Source organism: Etheostoma cragini, chromosome 9 (assembly GCF_013103735.1).
Source record: "Etheostoma cragini isolate CJK2018 chromosome 9, CSU_Ecrag_1.0, whole genome shotgun sequence".
Classification (NCBI taxonomy): Eukaryota; Metazoa; Chordata; class Actinopteri; order Perciformes; family Percidae; genus Etheostoma; species Etheostoma cragini.
This window is the reverse complement of record NC_048415.1, coordinates 23,687,232-23,713,969: the sequence shown is the minus strand read 5'-3', so window position 1 is coordinate 23,713,969 and position 26,738 is coordinate 23,687,232. Positions and strand designations below refer to the sequence as shown.

At 41.8% G+C, this 26,738-nt stretch overlaps 2 protein-coding genes across 9 annotated transcripts in view; both read left to right on the top strand.

Annotated features, from left to right (window-relative positions):
* The window catches only part of shroom2a (shroom family member 2a), a 35,260-nt gene extending 13,094 nt beyond the window's left edge, over positions 1 to 22,166 (top strand). For 2 of the 8 annotated variants that reach the window (XM_034880753.1, XM_034880759.1), the window contains 10 exons: positions 8,604 to 8,705; positions 9,063 to 9,080; positions 9,344 to 9,466; positions 10,015 to 12,433; positions 12,878 to 12,963; positions 17,630 to 18,241; positions 18,832 to 19,398; positions 19,847 to 20,012; positions 20,735 to 21,007; positions 21,496 to 22,166. In XM_034880753.1, the coding sequence (XP_034736644.1) occupies positions 8,604 to 8,705; positions 9,063 to 9,080; positions 9,344 to 9,466; positions 10,015 to 12,433; positions 12,878 to 12,963; positions 17,630 to 18,241; positions 18,832 to 19,398; positions 19,847 to 20,012; positions 20,735 to 21,007; positions 21,496 to 21,786 (4,657 nt within the window). In that variant the 3' untranslated portion in view covers positions 21,787 to 22,166. Of the gene's footprint in view, positions 1 to 6,199; positions 6,497 to 8,603; positions 8,706 to 9,062; positions 9,081 to 9,343; positions 9,467 to 10,014; positions 12,434 to 12,877; positions 12,964 to 17,629; positions 18,242 to 18,831; positions 19,399 to 19,846; positions 20,013 to 20,734; positions 21,008 to 21,495 lie in introns of those variants that run through there. The other 6 variants (XM_034880755.1, XM_034880760.1, XM_034880756.1 and 3 more) reach the window with 5 other exon arrangements.
* An 88-nt stretch (positions 22,167 to 22,254) lies between these two features.
* Positions 22,255 to 26,227, top strand: LOC117950110 (claudin-34-like). Its single transcript, XM_034880843.1, has 3 exons — positions 22,255 to 22,283; positions 22,346 to 23,216; positions 24,671 to 26,227. Exon 3 carries the CDS (start codon positions 24,765 to 24,767, stop codon positions 25,518 to 25,520), a length of 756 nt encoding a protein of 251 aa, XP_034736734.1. The 5' UTR covers positions 22,255 to 22,283; positions 22,346 to 23,216; positions 24,671 to 24,764; the 3' UTR covers positions 25,521 to 26,227.
* The last annotated feature ends 511 nt before the right edge of the window (positions 26,228 to 26,738 follow it).

Here is a 26,738-nt window from a genome sequence, read left to right as displayed (position 1 = left end):
CCCCCCCCCCCCCCCCCCCCCCCCCGGCCCTGATTGGTGCATCTGAACAGGAAGCTGGGGATTACTACTAGCTGTAGGTGGTGCCATGACCTGCTTCATGCAGTTCCACTCGAACATAGGGTCAGTTTCAGCAAATAAGACAAAAGTTAGTTTTATAAGGCTTACCTTCTGCAGCTTTACACCTATTTAAGTAATGCAGCAATGCAATAAGTTCTACCTACATTAAAGGTGTTCTAAGCAATGTTTAGTGATGTTACTTCTTGTTGATGTTGTAAGTACTTTCAAACAAAACAAGACTAGCTCAACCTCCCTCCTCCTCATCCCGTCCCCTCCCCCTCCCTTCTGTGCTTCCGCACACTAACCCCCAACCCCCACCCTCAAATCCTTCTTGTCTGTTATAGCGCTGGAAAGCTGGAACACGGTTTGTGAATGCTTCGTGGTGCAGGTGGGCACAGTTTTGTTGCCGTTTGTAGACCCTGGGCTGTCTACAGAGACCTCGTTTTTTATGGTGTGTTCAGGGGAAAGGCAGTTGGCAGATAGTGAGGAGATGTTTTTTGCTGTTAGATAATGTTGTATCATACTGACAGCTGTTAATAATATAAAAATATGCTGGTAATATTTTGCCAAAAGAGAAATTAGACCGTAAATAGACTTAAAATTGACCTAGAAGCAGTCCTAATAATACTGAATATTTCCAAAGTATCTTGTGTCATGGCTAATCACTTGCTAGTGTCACATGATTCATGGCAGCAACATTTATTTTTCCTTTTTAAAATGGGGGGAATAGGAAGTAAATACTGTGACGATTCTACTACAGAAGAGCAGGAGGCATAGAGAAAGGATCTGGGAATTGTCATTTTGGTATGTTTGTAATTGTAAATAGAAAAAGACATCTCCTTACAAGGACAAGTCTTATTGTTCATATTGCAAAGTTGATATACAGTACCTCAACACTTTAACAGTTTGTACAGTGTAGCATTCCACATCACTACCTTTACCAGTATGGAAACCTAATTTTTGAAGCTTTATCCGTGCCTGCGCATTTAGGAGATCAGGATGTAACACCGTTCTTTTGATCTCAGGGATAGTTGAATGAGAATCAGGAAGCTGTCAGAACCTGCTCCTCTATAGGTGTGGTCTCTGTCATAGACAGCACAAGGGAGGAGCTTGATTTAGCAAGTCATGTATTTTGGATGCAGTAACTATTGTGAGACTGTTGGTATAGTGTCATTTAGAAGAGAGGCAGGGCAGAGGCTTATTACACTTCACATAGAGTTTAGAAAGGTGTGTTTTTTTTGTGGGAGGCATCTTGTCCTCGTTTGTGTTGCACATGCCTCGACAACACTACTGTGCAATCCGGGCCTCGACTTCAGTATCAAAAGAGGGAATCTTTCAAATTTAAATATTTTTCACTTCTTCGATGTGATTAAAAACATCTGCACATCAAAAACAAAACTAGGGTGTGAGCTGCAGTTAAATTGTTCATTTTATGCTAGATTTGTTTAAAACTTGCCAACACCAACTGCTACATACCGTGAGACACACAGCAGCACATTACATGTGCATGCATTCCAGCTTGCTATTGTTATGCTTTGCCAACTGTTAAATCCAAAAGTTGTAATTTGGCTAAATGCAGAACTTTTGAACTTGAAGTCTGGTTACAGCATATGGACAGTCCTTGTCTTAAAAGCAACTTTAATGACACCAAAGAAAACAAACAATACCAGTGCAACTGGAATTTGCTGAAAGGAACTCTCCCACGTTGCCTTGGAAGGTTGGATATCGCGGTGGTGATCAACATAGCTAAACTCTTTTTACATGAGGTGTTTACCTCTCTAGTTTAGAACAGATAGGATTTTAATTTGCGTCGGGACCCCCCGCAGTGGTTGGCCTTCTTTTCCCTTCCACTTAGGCATTTGCAGAACATGCAACTAACTGCAAAGTGAATCATTAAACTTTACAACGTGAAGCTTGAAGTTTGTTGTGGCTTTTTGTTTCCCCCTTCTGGCATTGTTACAGTAGTACCACAGTCACTAACACGCTTTATTATTCTGCATTGGATGAGACGTTGTCTAGTGTAGCAGAAGGCTTCTCCTTCCTCTCTCTTTTCCTTGTTGCACCATCACAAATATTACATCTATCGGGCTATTTTAGATTTGTTTGCCCTGTACAGAGGTGTGGTGCGCAATCCAATTATACCTGGGAGAGCTTATTGGCCCAACTTACAGTGTAAGCATTCAGTAGGGGTTGCAGTGCCGAGGCTTACATTTACTGGTCTTTGTTTTTCTAAATAAGCCTATGTAGTACGATTGGAATGCTGTGCACTGAATTCTTGTCTTAAGCAGATTTCTTAAAATTGTTTGGGTCTCAGCCGAGAAAATCCTAGTTTAGAGATTTTTGTGTAGCCCTGTCTTAACTGCACCCCTCGGTTTCTTTTTTCGGTTGCTCCATTCCCAAGGTTGACACGGAGTCACTGATATGGATATCTTTAGCTAAACAAGAAGGTTTCAATCAAATAAAACTGTCCGTACTGTCTAATCAAAGGAAAAGAGACAAAAAGACATGAAGAAATTGTGAACCTGGGGGGAGAAATCACTTTTTTATTTTCATTATGGGCATTACATATTTATACTTTGTCATTTGGGCAACATATGAAATATTTTTCATACCATACTAGTGATTATGAATGTTAATAGCGAAAATCACCCGCAGTGGACTACAATCAAAGCATGTCAAGGCAGACGTTACAGAAACATTTAATCATTTCTCACACTTCTCAACACTTTTGACTACTTATTGCATGTTTGCTGGTGCTATTATATTATATATGACACTTTGTTTGTGGTTGGTAGTCTGTCATTATGAGGGACTACATTTAATCCCCACTCGGGCTCTGCTTTCACCTGCTTTCAACATCTGATCGGAATAATCCAATCACAAGTGGACAGCTCGTGTGTGTGACTCACATAGGCTACGTCATACATTTATAAGTGTACCATGCAATGGCTAATGAATATATGTTGCCTATAGGCGTCATGTTCGGACAATGTGTGTCTGTGTGTGCCAAAGGACGTGACTTCTTCTTCTTCTGACTACTTCTAGATATCTGCTTCATTTAACCATTTCCTGTTTGCGTATGGAAGACTCCCATTTCCTAATTTTGTTGCTTCATAATAACAATTTTTAAATAACCAAACAAGGGGCTTGCCTGCTTCTAAAAAGTAACAGCAGAGAATGTGCGGTAACAACAGGAATGTCTGTAGTAATATGCTACATATTTGTGAATTTAGGTACATTTTGTGAAACAAACAAAAAAGGTTATTGGCTGGCGGCTTTCTCTAAGACCTGAGTCCTGCCGACACGGCCGCCTTTTCAAGGCTACCACGAGGCACAGAACACCAAAGAGCCGGGGAGGAGAGCAGGCGGGGAGATCTGTGCAGAAAACCGGAACAAAAACAGACACATCTTCAAGATTATAATAATAACATCAAAACCAAGATTCACTCTCAATGGTGTCTGTTTCAAAGTACTAATGTTTTTAAAATACACACAGCTACCGATAGCTGGATAAAGCCTGTAAATGAGTATGTTTACCACTTACAGTTAAAAATCGGTCCTTCAGTGTAGCCCAGGACACATTTGCGTACACAATATTAAAAGAATGTGCTCATACACTGTCCTGACCACCAGGTCGAGTGATTAGATCTCAATGCGTCCTGGGTAAATTTTCACCTGTACTTAGAGATGGCTACTTGTGATCGGGTCATTCAGGACAGATTTTCAAACCAAAAAACGGGACCACTTGTTTGTAGTTGTTGCTTGCCATGTGCTCCAGGGGCTCTCGGGGGATACTGTTACAAGAGTGAAAACTGCTTGCTTAAAAAAAATGACAGGTTGTTGGTGAATTTATACCAGCACTCTGAGTTACTGATTTACCCCGAAACAACCTGGATTGTAATATTGGATGGTGTTTAAGACGCAGAACATGCAGGACTTTGTTAGAGTGATGTTGTTAAACCCTCACCCTCAGACAAAAGGTTTCAAGGTGTTTCTGACTGTGGGTCAGTGCAGACAGCCGGTGACTTGACAGCTGGTATGCCACTCAGCCCAGGAATGTGCTGGTCATTACATGCTACTCATGGTTCACCTCTTTCACCCGAAACATGACTGGTTTGATTGTAGGGTCTGCTGAAGAGGGCCTTTGTCAGACCCACTGGGACCAAGTGGAATCCACCGGCTCACCTGCTAAGTGCAGGTTGGGTGCAGTACTACTTCAACATCTTTCTGCCCTACACAACACAGTACATGATTCTGCTCTTCATTTTCCCAGATGTCATACAATAGAGAATGCATGTATCTGTCGAAGCCACACATTGTAGGGCATTGTATTGTCTTTGAGGAAACTCACACCATTGGTCAAATCAAAACATGTTAGTTAAGGTTAACAATCCATGTGATACAGGAGGCAATTGCTAAACTTGTAAAGAAAATAATGAATTTGCTGAGAACCTTGTTAGGATTTTATGCTTGATTGCTTCCCTCACAATAGATCACTGTTAATTGTATTGTTTTCCTATCAGCTTTAGGTTGCAACCATTCTTTGCTAATCTTCTTGCCTGTCACCAGAAATCTTGTCGGTGTGCCAGAGCAAGTTAATAAGGAAAAACATTGTTTGTCACTCAGGCAGGAGTGTTTTTTCCATTAATGCCATTTAGGATGGTCATTGTGTTATTTTACAGAATTTTATATTGAGACAACTATAATCTGTACAGCTGTAAATATTTGCCACACCACTTGTACAGTTACATTGGAACAATGGCCCTTTATTCATGCAGGTGTTGCATGAAAGTCATGACCCTGCAAATTTGGAAAATTTAAATTGCTTGTTGGGCAGTTTAAAAGAATAGTAAATAAAATCTTCTGTTAAAAGGGTACATTAAAAGCATCATACAAAACACATTTACCAAAATGTAAAAACAAGTAAAAACGCAATACACTAGAAGCTACATTTAGAAGGAGCACCAGGCACTCCATGGTGAGTCCTGATTCAAGGTTAAACAAATAAATATAAAGTGCGTGAGTTAGAAAGCTGGCTTCAAAAAGTCTCTGTCCCCACTGATGAAGATATTTTATGGTATTCAAAGGGCACAGCTATTGGCACTCTTCATTTATATAATTTATTATTTCCTATACACAATTCTATCCTAACTAATAGGTATGTTGTATAGGTTATGTGGCAGCAATTAAGTTCAGAAGAGGAAAGTTTCCAAAAGCCTTTTTTTAATGGAAGTCAATGGATATTTGGAACATGAAAATCCATGAGAATCTTTGGATGCACATGTCTACAAGACGGGGCATGGCCACTTTATTAGTTGGCAAAATGATCTTGCCATTTTGACTTTAGGTTAAGGTAAGCCGGCTGGCTAACTGGCCCATTTACGCAAATGCTGATTAATGTCCCTTGTCCTGTTAATGTATTAAAATGAAGTCCAAAAATAAATGAATCAATCTTTATACCCTCCAGTATAGGCATAATAGGGCATAAACCCCACTTTTAAAATGTAAAAATAAAAATGGGAAATTAAGTGACATACAGCTTATTATGTCAATGAGTATAATTCTATTTAAATAAATAAACACAGCACAATATGTCATAATGGTTTTAATCCAACCAGATATTAGAGTAAAATGCTATTGTGGCTAATCTAAGCCCAATGGGCACGATGTTTACTTGTTAGTTATTCATTTATGTTGCGTTCATACATTCATTGAACTACCCAATTAAACACAACCTGAAATAATGAGCGCAACATGTGCTTAAATCAATAGTTTTAATTACTAAGTTGTATGTGCCATGTGACATCCCTGCTTGTGCAGTTGCAGTGCTCATTTCCCGAGACTTTCAGTAAACGGGTTGCACCCCAAAGAGCAACCTGTTACCATAGCAATGGTAGAAATGTGTGTCTGCCGCACAAGAGGGGAGATGGGAAGACAAGAGTCCGGCATTTCACCCCGTCATTAGCATATTAGCTCCTAAGAGCCAATGAGACGAGGCCAGTTATGGGAACACTCCAAGGGGACTGGCTGTGACAATAGCCCTCCGCCTTCTCTTTACTCTCTTTCACCCCCTCCCCGGGGTAAAACCCACGTAATCCTCAAGGAAATCTTCCCTCCGTTCAAACTAATTCAGCCCACAGAACTTAGTTTTAGTCATGGCCGTACTGTGTTGAACATTCTGTCTTTGAGTTGTGGTTGATTGTGTGATTGTGTGTTCAAAGGTAGCGAAGTTGTGCCATCATGCTCAGTCCTCAGCGGCCTGCATGTGTCCTTATTTTAGCTCGTCTTTAAAGTGTCTGTGGAATGCAGTGCCTGACCAGCACACGGGCACAACTGGCCTCACTTCCAAATTGAGCTCCAGGCTAATATTATTGTATGGTTTTTTGGATAACACTCTTCTTCTTTGTGTTCATTTTGAATTCCATCATCCAGGTGTTTGGTGAGTTAAACTGAACAGTATTTTATCTTTTAATCACTTTTTGTATTTTAAACTTTTGACTTCTATGTTTGAAGGCCATCATACCTGCTGCTTTTTGTCTTTCTTGTGATAGTTCAGTGAATTACTGAGGGACATATTGTGGCCTTCTTTGCCTGCTTTTATGACCCTAATACTCTGTTATTGTGGTGATTGTTTTTGTCTTATCTTTAATTATGAGGTCATTCATCATTTAGGTTAAGCCATGATCAGCAAGACTTAGCATTCCCCACCAAATACAAATTAATCTTTGAGGGAAAGACTAATAGGTAAAACAAAAATCATCTGTGAATACTCTTCCTAGATTATTATCAATACATTGACCTTACTTTGTTTAACAAGTCTGTTTGGTTTTGTACACATATGTGTGTTGTTTATTTTTAAATGTGGACTGGTTGGTACTGGATACATTTGAAGGGACATGGGGCTCTAAACTGATCACTTAGAAAATAGCCTCTCCCCTGCCCCCATTCCAGCCAACTGATTCACTTTCCTAGCATATCTGTGCTGGCCCAGCTGTAGCCCTGACGATAGGCCTAATAAAACCAGGGTAATTTGCATACCAATAGCAGGCGCCATGTGTGACTAGCTCCTAGTGCCCTAGAAACCCGGACTATGAGGAGACAAGGAAGACTGGGCTCCATGTTGGCTTTTCTTTGTCCTCTAAATAGGCTTTAACTTTAATCCACAATTAATTTTGTGAAATTGTCCCACTTTATTGAGCTTAACCAAATCTCTGTCTGAAAATCTATAAAGTGAAGAGAGAAAATCTGTCTCAATCTATAAAGGTAGTGCAAGGTGCAGATATAATAGCTTAAGTTATACATTTCACCCAGTAGTTTGCTCCAGGTCTCCATCTAAAGGAAGCTGGTGTTAGAACCTCTTGTCATCAGATCATTGAAGGCCTTTAGACAAGGTGACTGTGGGGGCAGGACCCCTGACCTCACAGCTTTGTAGGCCAAGTCTTGAGTCCAATGAAGGCAAAGCTTTGTCTAAAATTGTTGACCAGTGCAACACCAATTTTCCACAGTTCCCTCATAGTAAAGCTAGCTACCGAGGTCTAAAATATGATACTAAACTGAGGCTAAACAATTAACAAGTATTTACAGGTGTTTTAAAATGTATTCCGCTTAAGTCATGTTTCTTTGATAGGTGTCAGAACCTGATTCGTAAAATCTTACCAAAGTCAAAAAGAACATGCCATGGAATATTAAAAAAATAATAATTAAAAAAAAAAAATATATATATATATATATATATATACACACACACATACACTGTGTGTATATACACACTGTGTATATATTATTATAATATTGTGTATGTTAATAAAACTATAACCCTCCCTGTTTAACAATTGTATAAACTCAACTACATTAATATCACTGTAGGTGTACTAAATGAATACCAAAGTCTCTTGTGCCTGTAAAGTGATATGCGGGCTGTCTGGGAGGCAGACGACAGCTTGAATCGAGGGGTGATGTGCTTATCTGATTGAGATTCTCTATTATGTTAAGCTCCCTGCCCCATGCTGGGCCTGTGTTCCCCCTGGGACCATATGGCAAAGTCGGAGCACAACCAGCTCACCTCAGCTACGAACTGTTGTTTAAATAATGAGCCTAATGAGAGATGAGTAAAACTGTTGCTGTTCCACTCTCGCTATTGTCTTATGTGTTGTAGGTCCATCATAAAGGGTTGTTGTCACCGTTTTCCATGACACTCAAAACTGTGAAATCAGGACTATGAGTTAGTTTGACCAGTAGAGGGGGCTATAACACCATGTATCAGTATACATGTAGACTGCATGTTACCTTCCTGTGAATAAGAACACTCTGTGATAATTCAGTTGGATCAGAAGGGATTTAGATAACCTTTGTCCTAGTGAGCTTTTTTAGACACTAACCTTCCCACTAAGTTTTCTTCAGTGCTGTAGTGTACACCAACTTTCAACAATCAGAACCAGTGGTCTAAGTGTCAGATAGTCTTTGTCCTGTCTTCTCCTGTGAGTCCAGTCAATTGTCAATGAGCTCTTAGTGTGTATGTGTGTGTGTTCCTCCCTCCTGCTGCCCAGGAATATGAAAATGGTGGATATTGTAGCTCAGAAAATGCCCTCTGAGAATGACGTGCATGTGGCAAGAAGCTTTCTTACGAAGATTTTGCGAAGTTCCATGAGGTACGGTTCTGTGGCTTCATCGTAATCAGTAGTACCCATTCCCTTTCTTACAACTCCATGTGCCCACTATCATATTAGTCATTTGTCTAGTAATAATATCATCTTCATTCTTCTCTTAGAAACTCTGCCTCTCCTGTGGTTTATTACCTGCCCTCATTGGCATGCATCTCTTTGGATTGTCTTGTGGTTCATGTCATTAGATGAAAGACATTCATCCCATTTGTACAGCATGCAATATATAGTCTGTCCATGATGTATATATACATTTTTTTGTTTCTATAGTGATTTAAGGAAAATAAATTGTATTTGATTTTATGCTGATATGTTCTGTGCATATTTTCCTGACATGCAATTCAGAAAGAATCGCTTTAAAGGGTATGTTTCATATGCTTATCTGACAACTGTGCAAAGTTTGTGATCACTGGTCACACATAGACGTAGATTTAAAACCCTCTAAAATAGTTTCTATCCGTAAATGTTGGACTGACTCAAAAATGCAGCAAAAAGCACTCCTCTGTACAGATGCAGTACTAGCTACAGCAGTAACTTTCAGTTGCACAGATTCATATGTGGAAGCACATACTGTTTTCCATGAGGGGCAGGTCTCTGATCCAGTCTGTTTTTTTTGCCCTCTGCAGGCGGAATGAACCCATAAGCAGGCCTCACTCCTGGCACTCCACCAAGTTCAACGACAGCCAATCAGAGACTGCCAAAACACAGTCTCCACCCACGCAAATCTGGCACACCAGATATGATGCAAGGTAACTCTGGGATCTTGAAGTTTGCCTCATGAGTAGATATCAAGCAATCTAGATCAAATTGATAGGATTAAGCTCAAGGGGTTTTCCGATATATGTATAATGCTTGACGAGGCCCTCCGTGTTGTTCTATTACAGATCGTTCTGTCATCTAAAAAAAAATGTCTTTCCACAATGAAATTGACTTCTTTCAAAAATAATCCATGTTTGTCCATTTTCCCAGATGGTAAATGTTAATTTTATTGACAATGCTATACCTCTACATAAACACAGACTTACAAATTGTATGCACAAAAAGACAGGCCTCAGGCTTGCTGTGTGTAAGCTGTCTTTGCTAATGCTGCTGTATTTGCAGTGGTCCAAAAACTGATAATTAATTAGATCTAATTTTGACTGCCATTAAACGGCTATTACTAGTACTAGTACAGAATTAGATACCATAGTTCATAACTTGATTAACAACAGCAATCTGTAGGTAAATGGCTATTTTTACTGAACAAAACAAGTTGTTGTTTGTATTTTCACACTTGGTCCTTTGCTTTAACCTCCAGCTCATCCTCAACGGATCTCTCCTCTGGCTGGGAGCAAACAAACCTGCGCAGAGTGTCCGACCAGTTCAGCTCTCTCGGCAGTATGGACAGTCTAGAACATGTCTCACACCCGTACCCTGCCGGTCAGCTGTCACCTGCCAAGTCCAACAACAGCATGGAGCATCTTGGAGGAGGGAAACGAGACTCAGCCTACAGCTCCTTCTCCACCAGCTCTGGCACACCAGACTATACCCTCTCAAAGAGCAATACTGCCTCAACAGAAAACGTGCTTCATAAAGTCGGTCAGTGGGATGCACCAGGAAAACAGAACAATGGCAGAAACAGCCAAAGCCTGATTGAGGGAGTCAAACTGGACGATAGGGTGGCGTACTTCCAAATGCCAGGTGTTAGCTGCGCGGGTCAACAGACTGAGGACTCGGCCGGCTCCCGCCATTCCACTTCAAGTAGAACCAGCTTAGGACCTGTTTGGCATGTTCCTGAAAAAAAGAAGACTGCTTCCCCCTCTCCTCCCCCTCCCCCTCCCCCTCCCCCTGCACGTAGTGACAGTTTTGCTGCGACAAAGGTACATGAAAGGGGGCTCATTATAGCTCACCCTGAAGGACCTGAATCCTATTTCCCCTGTAAGACTTCCACTGAAAATCGACGCAGCCACAACCCATCCTTAAAAAATGACAGCGACGGATTTCACACTTCATCTGATAAATCTAATCATAACCAGTTCAGCTCAAACAAGCAGTACTCCTTATCCAGCAGTGATGTTCACCAATGTCAGCCCTATCATCAAAGAAATCATAGTGACAAAAGCACTTATTCTCAGCCTTGGGCTATGTCCGGACCAAAGCCGCAGAACGCAGCTGGCTACTATAGTAGTATGCAGGAACTTCCTACTAATGGTTCTTCACAACACTTTGGTCAGAACCAGAGAAGGAACCTAAGCACCTCGCTGACGCCCACTGCTGCTGACCAAAACACGGACAGCAGTGGACAAAGCCGATACTACTGTGTCACACCATGTCAGCCCGCGCAGCACAACCTGTCAGGAAAATCAGAGGACAGGAAGAGTATCACAGACCTGGCGCAGGCTGGGAATGAGCGAAACTCTCTTTGCCCACAGACAGTCACCCAAGTGAAATTTCATATGCCCCAACAGCAGCAACACTCGTCACACTGTAAAGACAGTAATGGATACAGCAATCACCAAGTTGATATTGTACTAGAACCCTCTGTACCCAAGTCCAGCTCTGATGATATTGGAAGCCACAAAGGACCCAACGCACAAAATGCAGACACTCAGTTCATGAGTTATCCTCCTAGCAGACCGTCTGAACAGCGGAGGTCGTTGCCACCACAACTTAGAGAATTACCCCAAGACATAAGACATCATGGCCAAGTCAGCAACAAGATCTGCCCCCAGGCAACCCCCATGCTTCACTCTCTATCCATGGATGCTGCAGGGCAAGAAGAGAAAACAAGAGGCCTAGACTCTGAGGAGTCCCTTGAAAGCAAGCAGTTGAGGCGCAGCGACCGTTTTGCCACCACATTAAGGAATGAAATCCAGATAAGAAGAGCTAAGCTGCAGAAAAGTATGAGTGCAGCTACCCTTACTGAGGGTGAGACTGAAGAGGATCGGGATGTCTGGAAGTCCACTGAAAGCATCACCCCGACCTCTGCAGGGGGCTCCTTCACCAACTCCTACAAGGACAATCTGAAGGAAGCACAAGCAAGGGTGCTCAGGGCTACGTCTTTCAGGAGAAAAGACCTGGAACCTGTCCTACTGGAGCACCCCGCAGCTGAGGCCTTACCTAACTACCCATCCTCAGCGTTGGCCCGGAAAGATGTCACCCCTCTGCCAACAGTCTCAGAGTCTGTAATGAGTAAGTCGGGGCCTGGCAGTGGTCAAGTAACTCGCATTGGTGGCCGTAAGCGTTTCCCTACAGAAAAGAAAGTAAGGTCTTTCTCTGAACCAGACAAAATCCACCAAGTTGGAGTGAAGGAAGATCTCCTTCGCAATGAAAGCTCCGCACTAGACCAGCAGAAGCTCCTTAAAGAAAGTGGGAAGCCTGCTTTCCCCAATCACGTTACCCCTCCGTGTTATACAGAGACCAGGGCCCTAAGTCTTTCCTCCACCAGTGAAACTGAGGTCACAATGAAAAGCATCAGGAGCAGAGAGTACACTGAAGAGGTCCAGGGAGGTCCTTACTCTGCACACAAGCAGTTTGTCTTAGACCAGCAAAGACTGGGCACCTTCGCTGAGTATGAGGCAAGGTGGAATATACAGAAACCCCCGTCAGAAACAAGAGCCTCCGGTCGGTACCGGTCAGCTGATAACATCCTGGATCCCGGACCAGAGGAGAGAACCAAAACCCCCTGTTTCCATGAGAGATCCCGATCATCTCCTTCAACTGACATCTATGGACAGGTGAGGCACAAAGTCGGATTGTTTGCAATCTCAAAACAACTTGAACATGAATTACTGAAGTAATGAAAGTGAGATGCATCTTGGTTGTAACTTGGTTTTTAGTCACTTTAATGTTGCAACTGTTCCAAGTCTTCTAGGGGCTTAACTTGTCATTAAGACAAACATAGCCACTGAAGTAAAAGCAACAAGAGTGGGAAGGAAAGAGCCAAGTCAAATATTAATCCATATTTGTTCATAATGACACACCCAGAGCTCAAGGAAGCAAGAGGGGCATCAACACTTTTTTTTCTTTTCACTGTTGAAAACCAGGAAGCTGCAACATGAGGTGGTTGGAGTATTCATTAATAGATTACAACTTGGCTCTTTGGAAAACTGGAAGCCTCTTTTCTGTGAATGGTTTTGGTGGTTTTAAATAAGGGTATATGTTTTTAACTTAATTTACAGAAGATTCAAGTTCCTGCGAGAAAGTTGGAGACAGAATATTCCCAGACGGAGATTAAACCAGCTGAACTGCTCAACACTGCCACCGCGTAAGTAAATCTCATTTGATGTACCTGCTGGAACACCAGTGTGTCTTTGGCAGTGAGTCTATTTTTTGTCTCCAGTATAAAGTACGTTATGCAAAAAAAAAACTCTAGGGATTGCTTCTTGGGTAATCTTAATTGATCTCAAAGGAAGGTAATACTATCAGCATTGGGATTTAGGGCTGCACGATATGAGGAAAATATGCAATAATGTTATTGAACAATAATGATATTACTTGCAATAAATACACAGATATTAAAAAGTACTCAGGTTTTCATTTCTGCTGCTTTCAGTATTCTGCTAAAAAACAAATTGCTTGTTGAATTTAAAATAAATGAAACAAAATCATTTTACAAAATGATTTCATTGTATGTTATATGTTGCAGCCGTTTGTGATGTGTTTATTGCACCAGTTGATATTGGGATGATGACAAAAGAAAAGTGATATATTGTGCAGCCCTAAAAGCAGTTTTTCCACTCCTGTGTTTAATCAGCAACAGAGGGCAGTAAGCCTGTAGATGATCAGTGAAGTCTTCACAATCTTTCAAGGCATACCAGCGGCACTGTCTTTGCGCAGCTCTGACAACATAAGCCGCCTCTATAGCTGTGCTATGTACTGGAGGTTTACCGGTGTATGTGAGACATCTGACCACGTCTATGATAGGGAGGAAGAGTTTCTTCAGCCCTCCATCAGAATGTCATAGGGACCTGAGTTCAGGGGCCAGGCAGAAGGCAGGAAATTATCATCAATAGGATCTGTTACTTTGTATAATTAGATTTTTAGCCATACTAGCGGCATGGCTCTATGGATGGAAATGCTGGTCTGTTGATGGGGTCACCACTTTGGTCCAGACAACTACTGAGGTGGCTATGGAATTTGGTACAGGCATTCATGTTCCCCTCAGGATGAGCTCTAATAACTTTAGAGATCCTAATGCTTCGTCTAGTGCCATTATCACGTACAAAAATGGAATTTGTCCAAATCTTTGTCTTATGACTACATGCATTCAAAACTAATGCCATACCCATCAAGCCTCAAGCTGTATAGCAACTTAGCTAATGTTAGCATGCTAAAGGCTAAACTAAGATGGTGAACTTGGTAAACATATCTGCTAAACATCAGCATGTTAGGATTGTCATTTAACTCAAAGTACAGCTTTGCATAAGTACTATTATTTAGCAATTTACCTTTTAGATGAAAAGGGAATTAATGGATGTTCCTTTGTTGTTTTTTTATTCTTCAATTAGATGAAGCCAGGTTACTGAGAATACAGTATTACAGTAGGCTGACCACACTAGCTAAATGCAGACTAACATATAATCACAATTTTTTCCAACTTTGTTGGAAATTGTGTATATGCCTGGAAATGTTTAAATAACCCTCAACAATAATTTGAAAATGTGTGTGTGTGTGTGTGCGTGTATATATAAAGTGGTTTGGTCACACTGGATAAACCTCCTTCCTTAGTAACTGTTTGTTTTATGGGCTGGCCAGAAGGGTTTAACATTGATGGTTCCAGGTGATCCCTTGATGGTCCCATATCAGTGCTGGGCAGTATGTCAAAGTTATTTTACAAGATTTGGGCATTTTCATGGTATTTTCTTTCTTTTGCTTCTGTCTTGCCATTATATAAGTTTATAATGGCATATTCTACTGCAGTACTCCTACTGTGCAGGCTCCACAACATTTTACAGAAACGTTATATGAAGGAGAATGAACACTAAACAGTAATGTTATATGAAGGAGAATGAACACTAAACAGTAACGTTATATGAAGGAGAATGATCATTATACAGTAATGTTATATGAAGGAGAATGATCATTATACAGTAATGTTATATGAAGGAGAATGATCATTATACAGTTTTGTTATATGAAGGAGAATGCATTAAACAGTTACAGAATCTAAACTATTTTTAATTTGCAAACTGCAAAGTAAACAAATCAAATACACATACCAACAATTGCCTATTTGCTCGTTTGAAAGCCGTGATATCTTTCTCTCTCATGGGTGGGCCAAATTCTCTGGGTGGGCAAAGCAGAGAAAGGGGAGGTCACTTTTCCCCATATGCTTTCATAAGAGGCAAGATTCCAGATCGGTCCATCTGAGCTTTCATTTTCTCAAAGGCAGAGCGGGATACCCAGGGTTAAGTTTACACCTGTCACCATTTCTAGCCACTGGGGGGCCATAGGCAGGCTGGGGGGACTCCTATTAATGTTAAAAAACTTCATAAAGTGACATTTTCATGCCATTGGATCTTTAACGTTAGCACGGCCGAGAAGCACTCTCCGCGACAATGCACAGGTGTTACGGTACATAAAAAATTCATAACATATGGGATACGGTATGAACCGATATACCGCCCAGCACTATCCCATATGAACTCCTGTTTCATGAAAACAGCGTGGTAAGATTGTTTATTGTTACAGTATGATGGCACCTGTTGTGCTTGTTCACTTTGCTTGTGTACCTTGGTTTGTTTAAAGAAATGTAGTCCTTAAATTTTTTTGTTTTTTTCCACCTTTAACCCCTGAGGGGAAACCAGCTGTGACCAGTAAAACTTGTGTTAAAGGGGCACTCCACCACTTTTACACATATAGTATAAATATACACATTACTATACATAAACTTACCTGACAGGGTTTGCTTAAAGATGCTAATGAGTTGCATTATGGGAAATGTAGTATCCAGTGTTTTGGGGGTTTGACCCATAGCTGGAAACAAAGGTTTCTGCTGTTTTTGATTTTGATTATTTTTTTTATTCTGTCTCGAGAGTCCACCAAGTTCATACAATTATTAAAACTAAATTGCAGAAATATCCTTTTAATGTGGATCATATTCATGCTTAGTAATGGAGGTTTAAGTAGTAATATGTCTAATTGTTTATTGATGCGTTGTGACAATTCTTTCTTCCTAATGCCAGTTCAGTAATGTTTAATAACCAATATTATTGAAACATTATTCTTTTCTGTGTTGATTACTTACAATCATTTTCAAACTATGTACATTGACGTGGTCAAGATGACTTTGTGGTTTGTAACCACTTATTCGGGAGTCTTTATCCTCCCGCAAGTGAAACTCATTTACGGATGCAGAGTATCTCTTCTTAAGCAACCGCAGTGTAGGAGCCACCCCAGATGACTCCCACGTTTTGCATTACAACAACAGTGCAGAGGATGTTGTTGTCGTTGCAAAGTCTGGGAGATGAGCTAAGTGAGGCAAGCTCCACCCAGATAGTGTTATTGATGCAGGTGTAAAGAGATAGCAACCAGCAGCTTCTGTCACAGAGCGCCAGCAGACACACCCGCACGCTCGCTTTTTTAAAAACTTGTTGTGTTCTATGGAAAGGACAGCAGTAACAAGTCACAGAGAGTGAGTTGGTACATATTTTTTAATCAATTTGATTAATTATTGAAATATACCGTATTTGAGCTTAGTCTAGTCTTTGTAATAACTAATGCTGCCGCCGCTTTATTTTTGTAAAAATAGATAACAACTAGAACTAGAATTTCTTGTCTCCAATTTGACAATGAATGTAGTGTAGTAGTGTGTCCACAGTGAAAGGATCAGAGAAAAACACACCTTTGATGGGCAACGATGCTTAAGAAATTACTTATCATATAGACACAGTAACTGTGTTTTGCTAGTGTTGTGTATCCCTATTGTAAAAATAGTTAGGGCTGGGTGAAATTGCCAAAATCAGATTAGATAGAAATGTTTATATCACACAGCTGTACAAAGAATCACCTTAAAGTACCTACATCATGGTAACATATACCTCCTACCGGATACTGCAGTAATATTTCTGTCATTGTGTTTCTGAGAGTTAACTTTCTCACACTCTACGCAGAGTTGAGGCTGAGGCATGCAGGATGGTGTAAGCTGCAAAAACAGTTGCTCATTGGGTAACTTGTCACAGCTTGTAAGAATCGCAATTGGGAGGTTTGGTGTCTGTCTGTCCAAAAGTCACCATACTGTATCTGGTGACTGCAGAATCGATACAGTTTAGTCTTTAATGAAAGCTGCGTGATGTACGTGTTAATCTCTGGGTACACCTAATTGAATTTGTATCAGAGCACGCATTGGAATGTAATCTGCAAGCATGAACCACAGAATGTGGCAGGTTTCATGCTTTTACTACTTAGTCTGGATCTCAGTTAATGACAGGATTCCAGCATGTTGTACTGCATGGTTAAATTATGTTAAGTCATATAACACATAGTGGTTCAAATGTTTGTATACAATCACTTCCACTCCTTTAGTCTACCATCAGGCCTCTAATGATTCCTGTGGTCTTCAAATATTGGATTCTTATTCTTTTTCCATGTCTAACTTTACCTACAAAGAGTTAAAACAGTAAATGTGAATTGGGCAGGAAAAAATGATCCAGTCTTGCTTCTTTTCACTGGAGGATTATTTATTCCTCTGTGCTGACTTGTGGGAACTGAATATTCCTCTTCAAGCTGCCAGGCTGAGCAGTTACCAGGGAGGAGGCTTGCAAAAGAGAGGGAGACGTGTGTCTTGTCATGCTGGAATAATCATAGTGACTGCTGGAGAGACAAACCAGGCCTCCGCCACACTGTATTATTTGATTGAGCTGCAGATGATAGACCATGCTGCCTGACTGTTGAGCAGTGTGTAATTAAAAGCTTTCTATTGTGTTCCTCAGGTTCTCTGACAGAGGCCCGGGTGACTGTAAAGTAAGAGAAAAGCCTGTGGAGTTTGAACATTTCTCAGCGCCACCTACTCCGCCCATGCACCCAGGAACCAACCCTGACTGCAGGCACAGAGCTGCTCCTACCATCGTGAATCACAGACCCACGTCTATCTCCCATAGTCTCCCAGAGTCTGGACTCCCTCAGCCTGAGGAGCGAAGCCACACAGAGCTGCCGCTGTCTGGGCAGAGGAGGAAGCCCTCTGCACTGGAGAAGCCTCCCCCACCCAAATGCCCAGAGGTCGACTCCCACGAGTCCTTCGCTGGTTCCCAGAGTGAGATCTTCACCCACTGCTCTCCTACCACTGACCCGAACTCCGCCTTTGTCCCCACCCACTCTGCAAAGGGAGATTCTGAGCAGGGCAAAGGACTTGTGGACAAAGGACAAGGGGCATTACATCATCTATCAGCATCCAATCCTCAGCCTGCCTCCTCTCCCCCAGCTTCCTCCTTCAGACCTTCAGGGCTGGCCACTATGGAGGGAAAGCGCGCTCCATCTCCACAGTTTTCCCCACAGAGACTTAGTGACAAGCCTCCAGTGTCTCTACAGGATGAAGACTCAAACAGGTAAACTTTTTTTTTTGTTTCATGATTAGGGAGATGATTCAAAAGTGCATAGCAGCTGTTAAACTACCAGCCAGATTAATCACATTAGTGGCTGGAACTCCTCGTGTCTTTATGCTACACGTACAAAGAAGCTTATTGAGAGTCACTGCCTTTGTATAATCAACACATGAGTGCTACCAAACCACAGTAAATTAAAGGGATTCTACACATTTCTACAAAAGCCACTGGTGGTTGAGGAATATTTCGATGCCAAAAAATCTAAAATGTCATCTAAATTTGCCTTTTGTGAAGCTGTTTGTTCATCTTCTTGATTCAGATCTAATTGATGTCATCTGTAGTAAAGATCAGACTGTACAGTAGGATTATTACAGAAACCAAAGTGGTGGGAGGAGTCCAAATGTCTCGGGTATTCCAGCGTACTAGTCGGGCATGGAAAAAATCTCAGTGAAATGCAATGACACTTTAAATTGGTATATGGCTGTAATAATAATAATAATAATAATAATAATAATAATAATGAAAAAATAACTTTCTTAGAGCTTCTGTTCAAAAGTGTGTTTCTCTTTCCCTCTCTCTTTCTGATAATTCAGCGTGGAGCATGTGATAGAAAACCAACATTCTGCAGTAAAGAAAGTGCCGATAAGGATAGTCCACTCAGAGGAAGTCACAGAGAAGGAGAAGTGTCCATATTTGCAGCACATTGACCCCCCTGCTGTTGAAGCTGAGGGTCCTGGTGTAACCCTGCTCGGCAGTCTGGGAGCCGCAGGGCAGGGCTCAGTCTTCTGTGCATTCACTCGGCAGAGGGAGCCCGACAGCACACCGGCCCCTCACATAGACCCAGAGCCTCAGAGAGACGCGTATATAACCACTGTTGGAGCTCACATCCACTCTGAGAGTCAGCAGCCCACAGACGAGCCCTGCAGCAATGGGGCAACGGTAACCAGGGGGCTGTTAGAGGAACAGAAGAGAGAAGAGCTGGCTAGGGACATCATGGGCAAGGATAAATCCCTAGCTGATATTCTGGACCAGAGCAAGATGAAGACCACCATGGACCTGATGGAGGGTATCTTCCCTCAGGGGGAGCAGCTGTTGGAAGGAGCTCACCAGCGCAGGAAGATGCCCCCAAAACAGCCAGCCAGCCGGCCTGCTGAGGACAGGTCAGTCTTGCACTTTAACTTTCATACTCTTTATATCTGTGATCAACTTGTGCTTAATGGGTTTCTTATATTCAGCAATTTAATCCGCAAGAGTCTTAGCTTTCCAGTCACAATTCCAGGACAGTTTAGGGACCCTAGCATGCATACATTTTCAAATACACCATTTTAGAATTCGATAGGTTAACACATTTATGTTGCATGAGAAAAACTGCATGGAATTAGTATAAATGTCTGTAAAGGAGAGGGTACCTATAGAATCCGTTTTCATACAAAAGAAGTTTTATTCTTTAGCTAAGGGAAAAATCTTTAGTAGGAGAAAATCAAATGTGTCTCTAAAGACAAGACATGTTTGTGTGAGTGGTTCTTGCATGAGACTTTAAAAGTTTAACCTGTGTAATTTTATTTGGTTTAGTAAAGTGAGAAACATTATTTGTTACTTGTATTTCAGGGAAAAGGAGGACACCATGGCAGCTGCTGTCACCATGGTGACCAGTTCGACATATTACAGCACATCTGCTCCCAAAGCTGAGCTCCTTATTAAGATGAAGGACATGCAGGAGCAGGAGGAGGAAGACTCTGAAGACGAACTGGACATTGATCTGGCCAACAAGAAGGTGCCATACTCTCTCTCAACCCTTTCATATCTAGCAGTGTTTCCCAGGGCCGATTCTAGGATCAGACCTTTAGGGGGGGCTTAGTCCATAATGACAATGGGACCAGGGGTGTCATGAGACCAAGAATTCAGTAGTCTGCCCATACCAGTAAAATAACACGTCTCTTGATGCCAATTTCAATACCACGGTAGTAAAAAAAGATTTTCTAAGATTCCATGTACTTTAAGTTGAAACAAACTTCTTTATTAAAATATTTGAAACATGCCATAACAAGACAGACAAAGCATGTGCAATAGAGCATAGAACAACACAATAAAGTGCATTTAATAGTCACAGTGCAACCATTAGTGTCCCCAGACACATTCCAGACGTCCAGGCATCTTTTCCAAAGATACTGTGCAAAAAAGCCAACAACAACAGTGTTTCTAACAGTTGTGTGACCGGAGACGTTAGAACCAGGCCAGTTGTTACACAATTGATATTTTTTAGGCATAAAAAGTCTGCCCTAGCTGGTGTTATGTTGGTGTCCACGGCTCATATAATCATAGCGGAAACACTCAGTTCTAGTGTTAATAAGATGACAGAAATGGACTTTATGGGTGAAAGCACTTGGGAAGTATAGCAAAACAAAATGAACCATGGAGGAAATGTTGAAGTAAGATAGATGAGAGAGAAGGCTAAATTCTGCTTTGGTGTCTTCTGTTGTTCATGCCCATCTGCAGCAAGAGCTGATAGACAGCCTGAGCAAGAAGCTCCAGGTGCTACGCGAGGCCCGGGAGAGTCTTCAGGAGGACGTCCTGGACAACAACGCTCTGGGAGACGAGGTGGAGGTCCGAGTCCAGCAGGTCTGCAAACCCAACGAGCTGGACAAGTTCCGGATGTTTGTCGGGGACCTGGACAAGGTGGTGAGCCTGCTGCTGTCCCTGTCGGGCCGCCTGGCCCGAGTGGAGAACGCCCTCAACAGTCTGGAGGAGGACGCTACTGCTGAGGAGAGGGTGAGGCACTGCAGACTAGGACTGTGACCATGTGCTTTGGTACCAATTTGATTCTTTTACCAACCTTGGTGCCGATTTGTTTGTTTTTATTGAGATTTTCATTCAATTCAACAGTATTGAGTTTTGCGATTTTCTTTGCCTTCTTTAACAAAAACAACATTTGAATAATACACTTCTAGAGACAATGTTTCATGAGACATGTCTAAAAACTAATTATTTCCTAAAATGAATGCAGATCAAATGTCAGTCAGCCAGTCTGACATGTGTTTAATTTGTAAAGAAGTTACGTGTAAATGGATTTTCTGCATTTTTTGCTTCCGGTCAGAAAACTTAAATGTAGTCTCCTCCTATATAAATATCGATCCTAGGGAAAAAGTTATTTGAAATAAATCTTCACAAAAAAAAATCCCTGTGCATATGATTTTCATTTTCATTTTCCCACCCCTGATGTAAACTGCTCAACTGCTAATATGTCTATTCATCTACAGCGTACGTTGATGGAGAAACGGAAGCTGTTGATACGACAGCATGAGGATGCCAAGGAGCTAAAGGAGAACCTGGACCGGCGGGAACGCCTGGTTTATGACATCCTGGCCCACCACCTGCCGGAGGACAGCCTCACAGACTACGAGCACTTTGTCAAGATGAAGTCTGCGCTCATCATCGAGCAGCGCAAACTGGAGGATAAAATCAAACTGGGCGAGGAGCAGCTCAAGTGTCTGACGGACAGTCTGCCCATCGAGCAGAGGCTGGCCTTGTCCACACACCTGGACCCTTAGCCCCAGCTGTCAGGAGAAAGACTAGTTGCTCCAACAGAGGGAGACAGAGATGAGGAATCTGCAGAGACAAACAGCCATTGTCCCAGTTCTGTGGTGAAGCATCTTTCTCAACTGGACAACCATAACACCCCTCGGACTGACGCCATCCATGAGTCGAGATGCTGCCAACCAACCACTGGTTCTGATGGCCGTCGTGACATTTTTTTCGCTTTGTTTTTATTTTGATGTTTTTTGTTTTTTTTAGTAATTTATTGTAGCCTTTTGAATCTGCAGGAGGGGACAGTATTTTATCTTCCACTGATTTGAGCAGCCATGCTACCTGATGTGTGTTACACGCTGAGCAACTAGGAGTATTTATCATGTTTAAATAACTTCACACCCCGAGCTTTTTCACTCAACCCATCAAATCTGGCCGAATATTTCAGTACACACAGGTTTTTGTTAACATACTGTGTATATATACGTATATATAAAAACTAGTGGCCTTTTACTAAGATGTTTTTGCCCTGGCTTTTTTTATCACTGGAGAACCTTTTTTTCGCAATAAACAGAAAGAAAGCGAGAGAGAGAAAGAGCTGGTCATTGTAACGAGCACTTGTTCTACTTCACCAACAGAAGAACAGTAGCGCTTCACATCCAGACTTTTAACTCGAGTGAAATCCACATTGGAAGGGCCTCGGGGAGTCACCCATGTCACTGCGAGCACTGTTGCCTCTTTTCATCCACGTCTGCATGTTGCTGCTCTGTTTTTATTGACAGCCAGAAAAGAAAGGACTTGTTTAGAGTATGATATTGCCACTTATAAGTTGACCAATTGTTTCTGTATTTTGTCTTATTACTTCACTGTTTGGTTATTCACGGTGCAGATGTTGAATGCACACCACAGTTGTTACTTTTCTAGATAAATTTCAACACTAAAAAAAAATGTTCAGGTTGATCATTTTGCAACTAAATATGGAACTAAGTCATTCCACAGCATTTTGACCAGCTTGAAGGATTGAATCCGTCTCCCAAAGGTAAACCCTATTGGACGATGTTTGTTCTGCACATTTGAGTATGTTACGATTTCACACGCTTCATGCACTGCTACAGCCTGACTCTTAACATTTGACCAGCTGTGCTCCTTTATATCAAATAAAGAGTCTGCTGGAATATCCCACTCTGGTGTTTAATTGATTTCCGTCCAGTGATCCGCTCATACTCCACTGTCATTCATTAACTCCTCCACACCCGCCTCTACTGATAAAGGGAAAGGTTAAGACTTTGGAGTGTCTTTTAACAGTCAGGTGCTAACAGCTTTTCTCTTACATAACCAAAGCAAAATGTAGACTATCACTCCGGTTTCGTTCTCTTGTTTTAAATAAAGCATCTGTGGAAGGAGGATTCAGTTCATGTTTAAAACGTCACATCGAAACTGTAGACGCATCAAGGTGAGTGATGTTTTATTTCACTGCATAACACAGAAGATTTAAATGGGCAATCAATAACTCCAATAAGGCTTTCACACACGAGACCTACAGGCGTCCTCCACACTAGGACTGCTGCCTTGAGGAGTTCTAGTCTTCTGCTTCTCAACGTAACTGATCAAAATATCAATTTCCATTTTGGATGGTATTGAAGTCAAAATTTTGCAAAGGTATTTGCTTTTCACCTCAGTATATTGTCTTTGTTATACTGTCATAGGTTTGTTGACCTGATCGTTTAATAGAGAATATAAGGTATTCTCAAGACCACAAATCAGACTGCCTACTGTCGCTGGGATCTGTGCTGTGTGTGTGTACACATGGACCGTAAACTTATATTATTATTATTTATGGATCACCTTCACTTCCATGTTGAGTAGTTAAGTGTTAACATGCCACATACAATTTTAGATTGATTGTATCATTGTACATATTGCAACTTCTCATGATAAACTGAGTTAACAGTAATCTTTTTTTTTGGATTACACTTTGAAATATTTAAGTCTATATAATTTAATATAATATACTAATAATTACCAACTGGGCAAAGCAGGGGACTTCTCCACTACCCAAAACTCCCAGAAGGCCTTAGGTTCACTGGTATGTTTTGGAGCCTTTGTGTGGGGGATCAGACGGGTCCCCAGGTTAAGCCAGCCTAATGTTTAATACTCACATTTCCCAAACAATATCTGCATTTCATTTACTAACTTTCTCTACCTGCTATTATTTCTTAAAGAGAAAGCAGTTCTACTGATAACAGTAAGGTCTTGAAGTCTGGATCTAAAGGGAGTATGACAATGTCTGAGGTGGTTATCTCAGAAGCTTAGCAGAAAAATGATTTCTGGCTAGATTCCACTAGGTCATTTGGGTAAACTGACCTTTTGAAGGTTTCTTCTAAGGTGTGTTACTGTGAATTACTGGAACTGTTGGGTCTTTGTAAATTATAATGTGGTCTAGACCTACTCCATCTGTATAGTGTCTCGAAATAACTCTGATGTTATGATTTGATACTATAAATGAAAGTGATTTCTATTGAATAGTGCCATTGGCTCAAGGTAGGACAAGACAGACATGTCTTCTATCATGCTTTATACAGAGGATAACAGGATATGTTTACAAATACCAAATTAAATGTGAGAATACTGTCAAAATATGAATATAATAGATGTAAGCACAAGTTTAATTTAAAAAAAAATAATTAAAAAAAAATTCCTACATCCCTCCACAGACCAAATAAACCATTGCAGAGGTGACAAGTTTGTGCAGGAATTATTTTTCCTTATTAATTTGGAAATGGATCTTCTGGGGAATGAATTCCCTGCACCACAAAGGTGACAAGGCAATTGGGTGTAGGCGGTGTGTTGCTTACTCATCCTATGAGTTGTAGCCAAGCTAACACAGTTGGTTATTTGTGTTTTCAGGAGGTGCGATGGATGTCAGGCACACTGCGTGAATTCAACAATGCGTTGGCTCAGTGATCTGTCTCTCTGACCATTAGCAGACACAACAGGCAGGATGATTTACTTGGTTCACACGGCTCACTGGCAGTTCCTGGGCCTGATGGCCGGGGTGTTGGCCTGGATCCTCATTATGACCACAACCGGCCTCAACGAGTGGCGGCTGTGGCACGTGGCTGATGAGTCCGTCATCACCTCGGGCGTGGCCTGGGTGGGCATCTGGAGGGCATGTTTCTACAGTCATGTCCTTCCCAGGATAGAGAACTGTCAGAGCATCGGCATCTCGGACCACTTTGCTCCTGCAGAGATCCCTGTGGCTCAGGTGCTGATGGTAATCGCGGTGATCTGCGGCCTGGTGGGGAACATCACCGCTGCAGTGGCCGTGAGGATGGTCTACTTCTCTATAGAGAATCGTAGGAACATAAGGCTGGTCTTTGTGCTGGCAGGGACCCTGTATGTGCTGGCGGGGACATTCTCATTAGTGCCGTTGGTGTGGAACATGAGTTCAGTTCTTAAAAACAACACCATAGGCTTTCCTCCTGAGTTCCACCTCCCTGCAGCTCCTGTCAGGCAGCAAATCGGCTCGGCCATCGGAGTGGGCTTCTTCGCCTCCATGCTGATGTTCACAAGCGGGTTGCTTTTCCTCTGCTACCGCTACGCCTGGGCGGACCTCAGCCCAGAGGCCCCCAGAGACACCCGGGATCCGCTGCAAGGTCCCTGGACAGAAACAACCCTAGCACAGAAGTCTGAATTGGGAGATGGAACCCACCAAGGCAGGGATAATCCTGCATTCCACAGAGAAGAAATCTCATGATGGCAGAACATAAGGACACTTAATTTACAATCTTGGATTTGTATCTTTTTAATCCATAGGAAAGTGATTTCAAGCCCAGTGCTGCTCACAACATTTCTTATTGACTACGGACTTACAGAATGAGTTTAGTCTTTATTATAGAACATCAGCCATGTTATATTACAAGAAGCACTGTGGGTTACACATTAATCCAGGATGGGATATCAACATCAACCCATCACCCAATTTGTTTTGTCACAGTTAAATGTTATCCCATCAGCCGTCAGATCGGCATACAGAAAAACAGTCACCCAGTTGAGTGGCGCGCCAGTCAAGTCTCGGTGAAAGGACCCTAGAGCTCCTGACACCCTGCTGGGAGCCGACAGAGGCCCGGAGTCCAGCTCGCTGTCCGAAGCCTGCACGCGTGATCACCAGCAGAGAACTCGCAGTCTCTGTTCATTTCGTACATGCTTGCCTCTGCGCCCCCTCTGATGTGGCGATGGAGATCTGTGGAGACCCAGTGATGGTTTTGCTTGTCCATGTAGTCGGGATCGTAGCCAGAGGTTTGCAGCTGGCAGCCATCTTCACCTTTTATGTTTCAACACTTTGACTGAGCAGGCTAGCAGAGTCAGCAGGAGACTCCTTCCGGATCCTGTTACTCATAGCCACATGCCATCACTTTCCAACATCAACCAAATAAATCACTTGACTAATATTTGTAAAATAGACAATTCAGCAGTTGAGTGGAGAGGCCTGTGCTTCTAGAAATACTGCATGATTCAGAATAACAGTTGAGAGATCATTGTTACTGGACCATAATCTGAAAAATAAAATCCTCTACTGGAAAAACATGAACATTTCTTATTAAATAGAAAGTAGCACTGACAACATTACATTCAAACTGGTTGACCTTGAGAAACATGTATCCCTGTAGCTGGTAAATTGCATAAGACTCCATGTTTTAACCTGCAGTAACAGATTTTTTTGGCAACTTCAGTCCGCATAACAAAAGCACTGACATATTATCACTTTGTAAGTTAATATGGCTAGCTTGTCAGCAAAGAGTTACATCCAGCACATTATCTAGCTTAAGTTAGCTCTTCAGCTGCTGAATGCTCCACTGTGTTCATTAGCTTGACGCTAACTTTGTCTGTCTGCCGTTTTCCGTTTGTACCAGAAAGCTGTTTTGTTTAAATGTCCAGCAGATATGGAGAACATTAGTATGTATTTGGAGTTGTC

Excerpts from the sequence above, each read along its gene's own strand:
- LOC117950110 (XM_034880843.1), top strand. The coding sequence starts at position 24,765 with ATGATTTACTTGGTTCACACGGCTCACTGGCAGTTCCTGGGCCTGATG.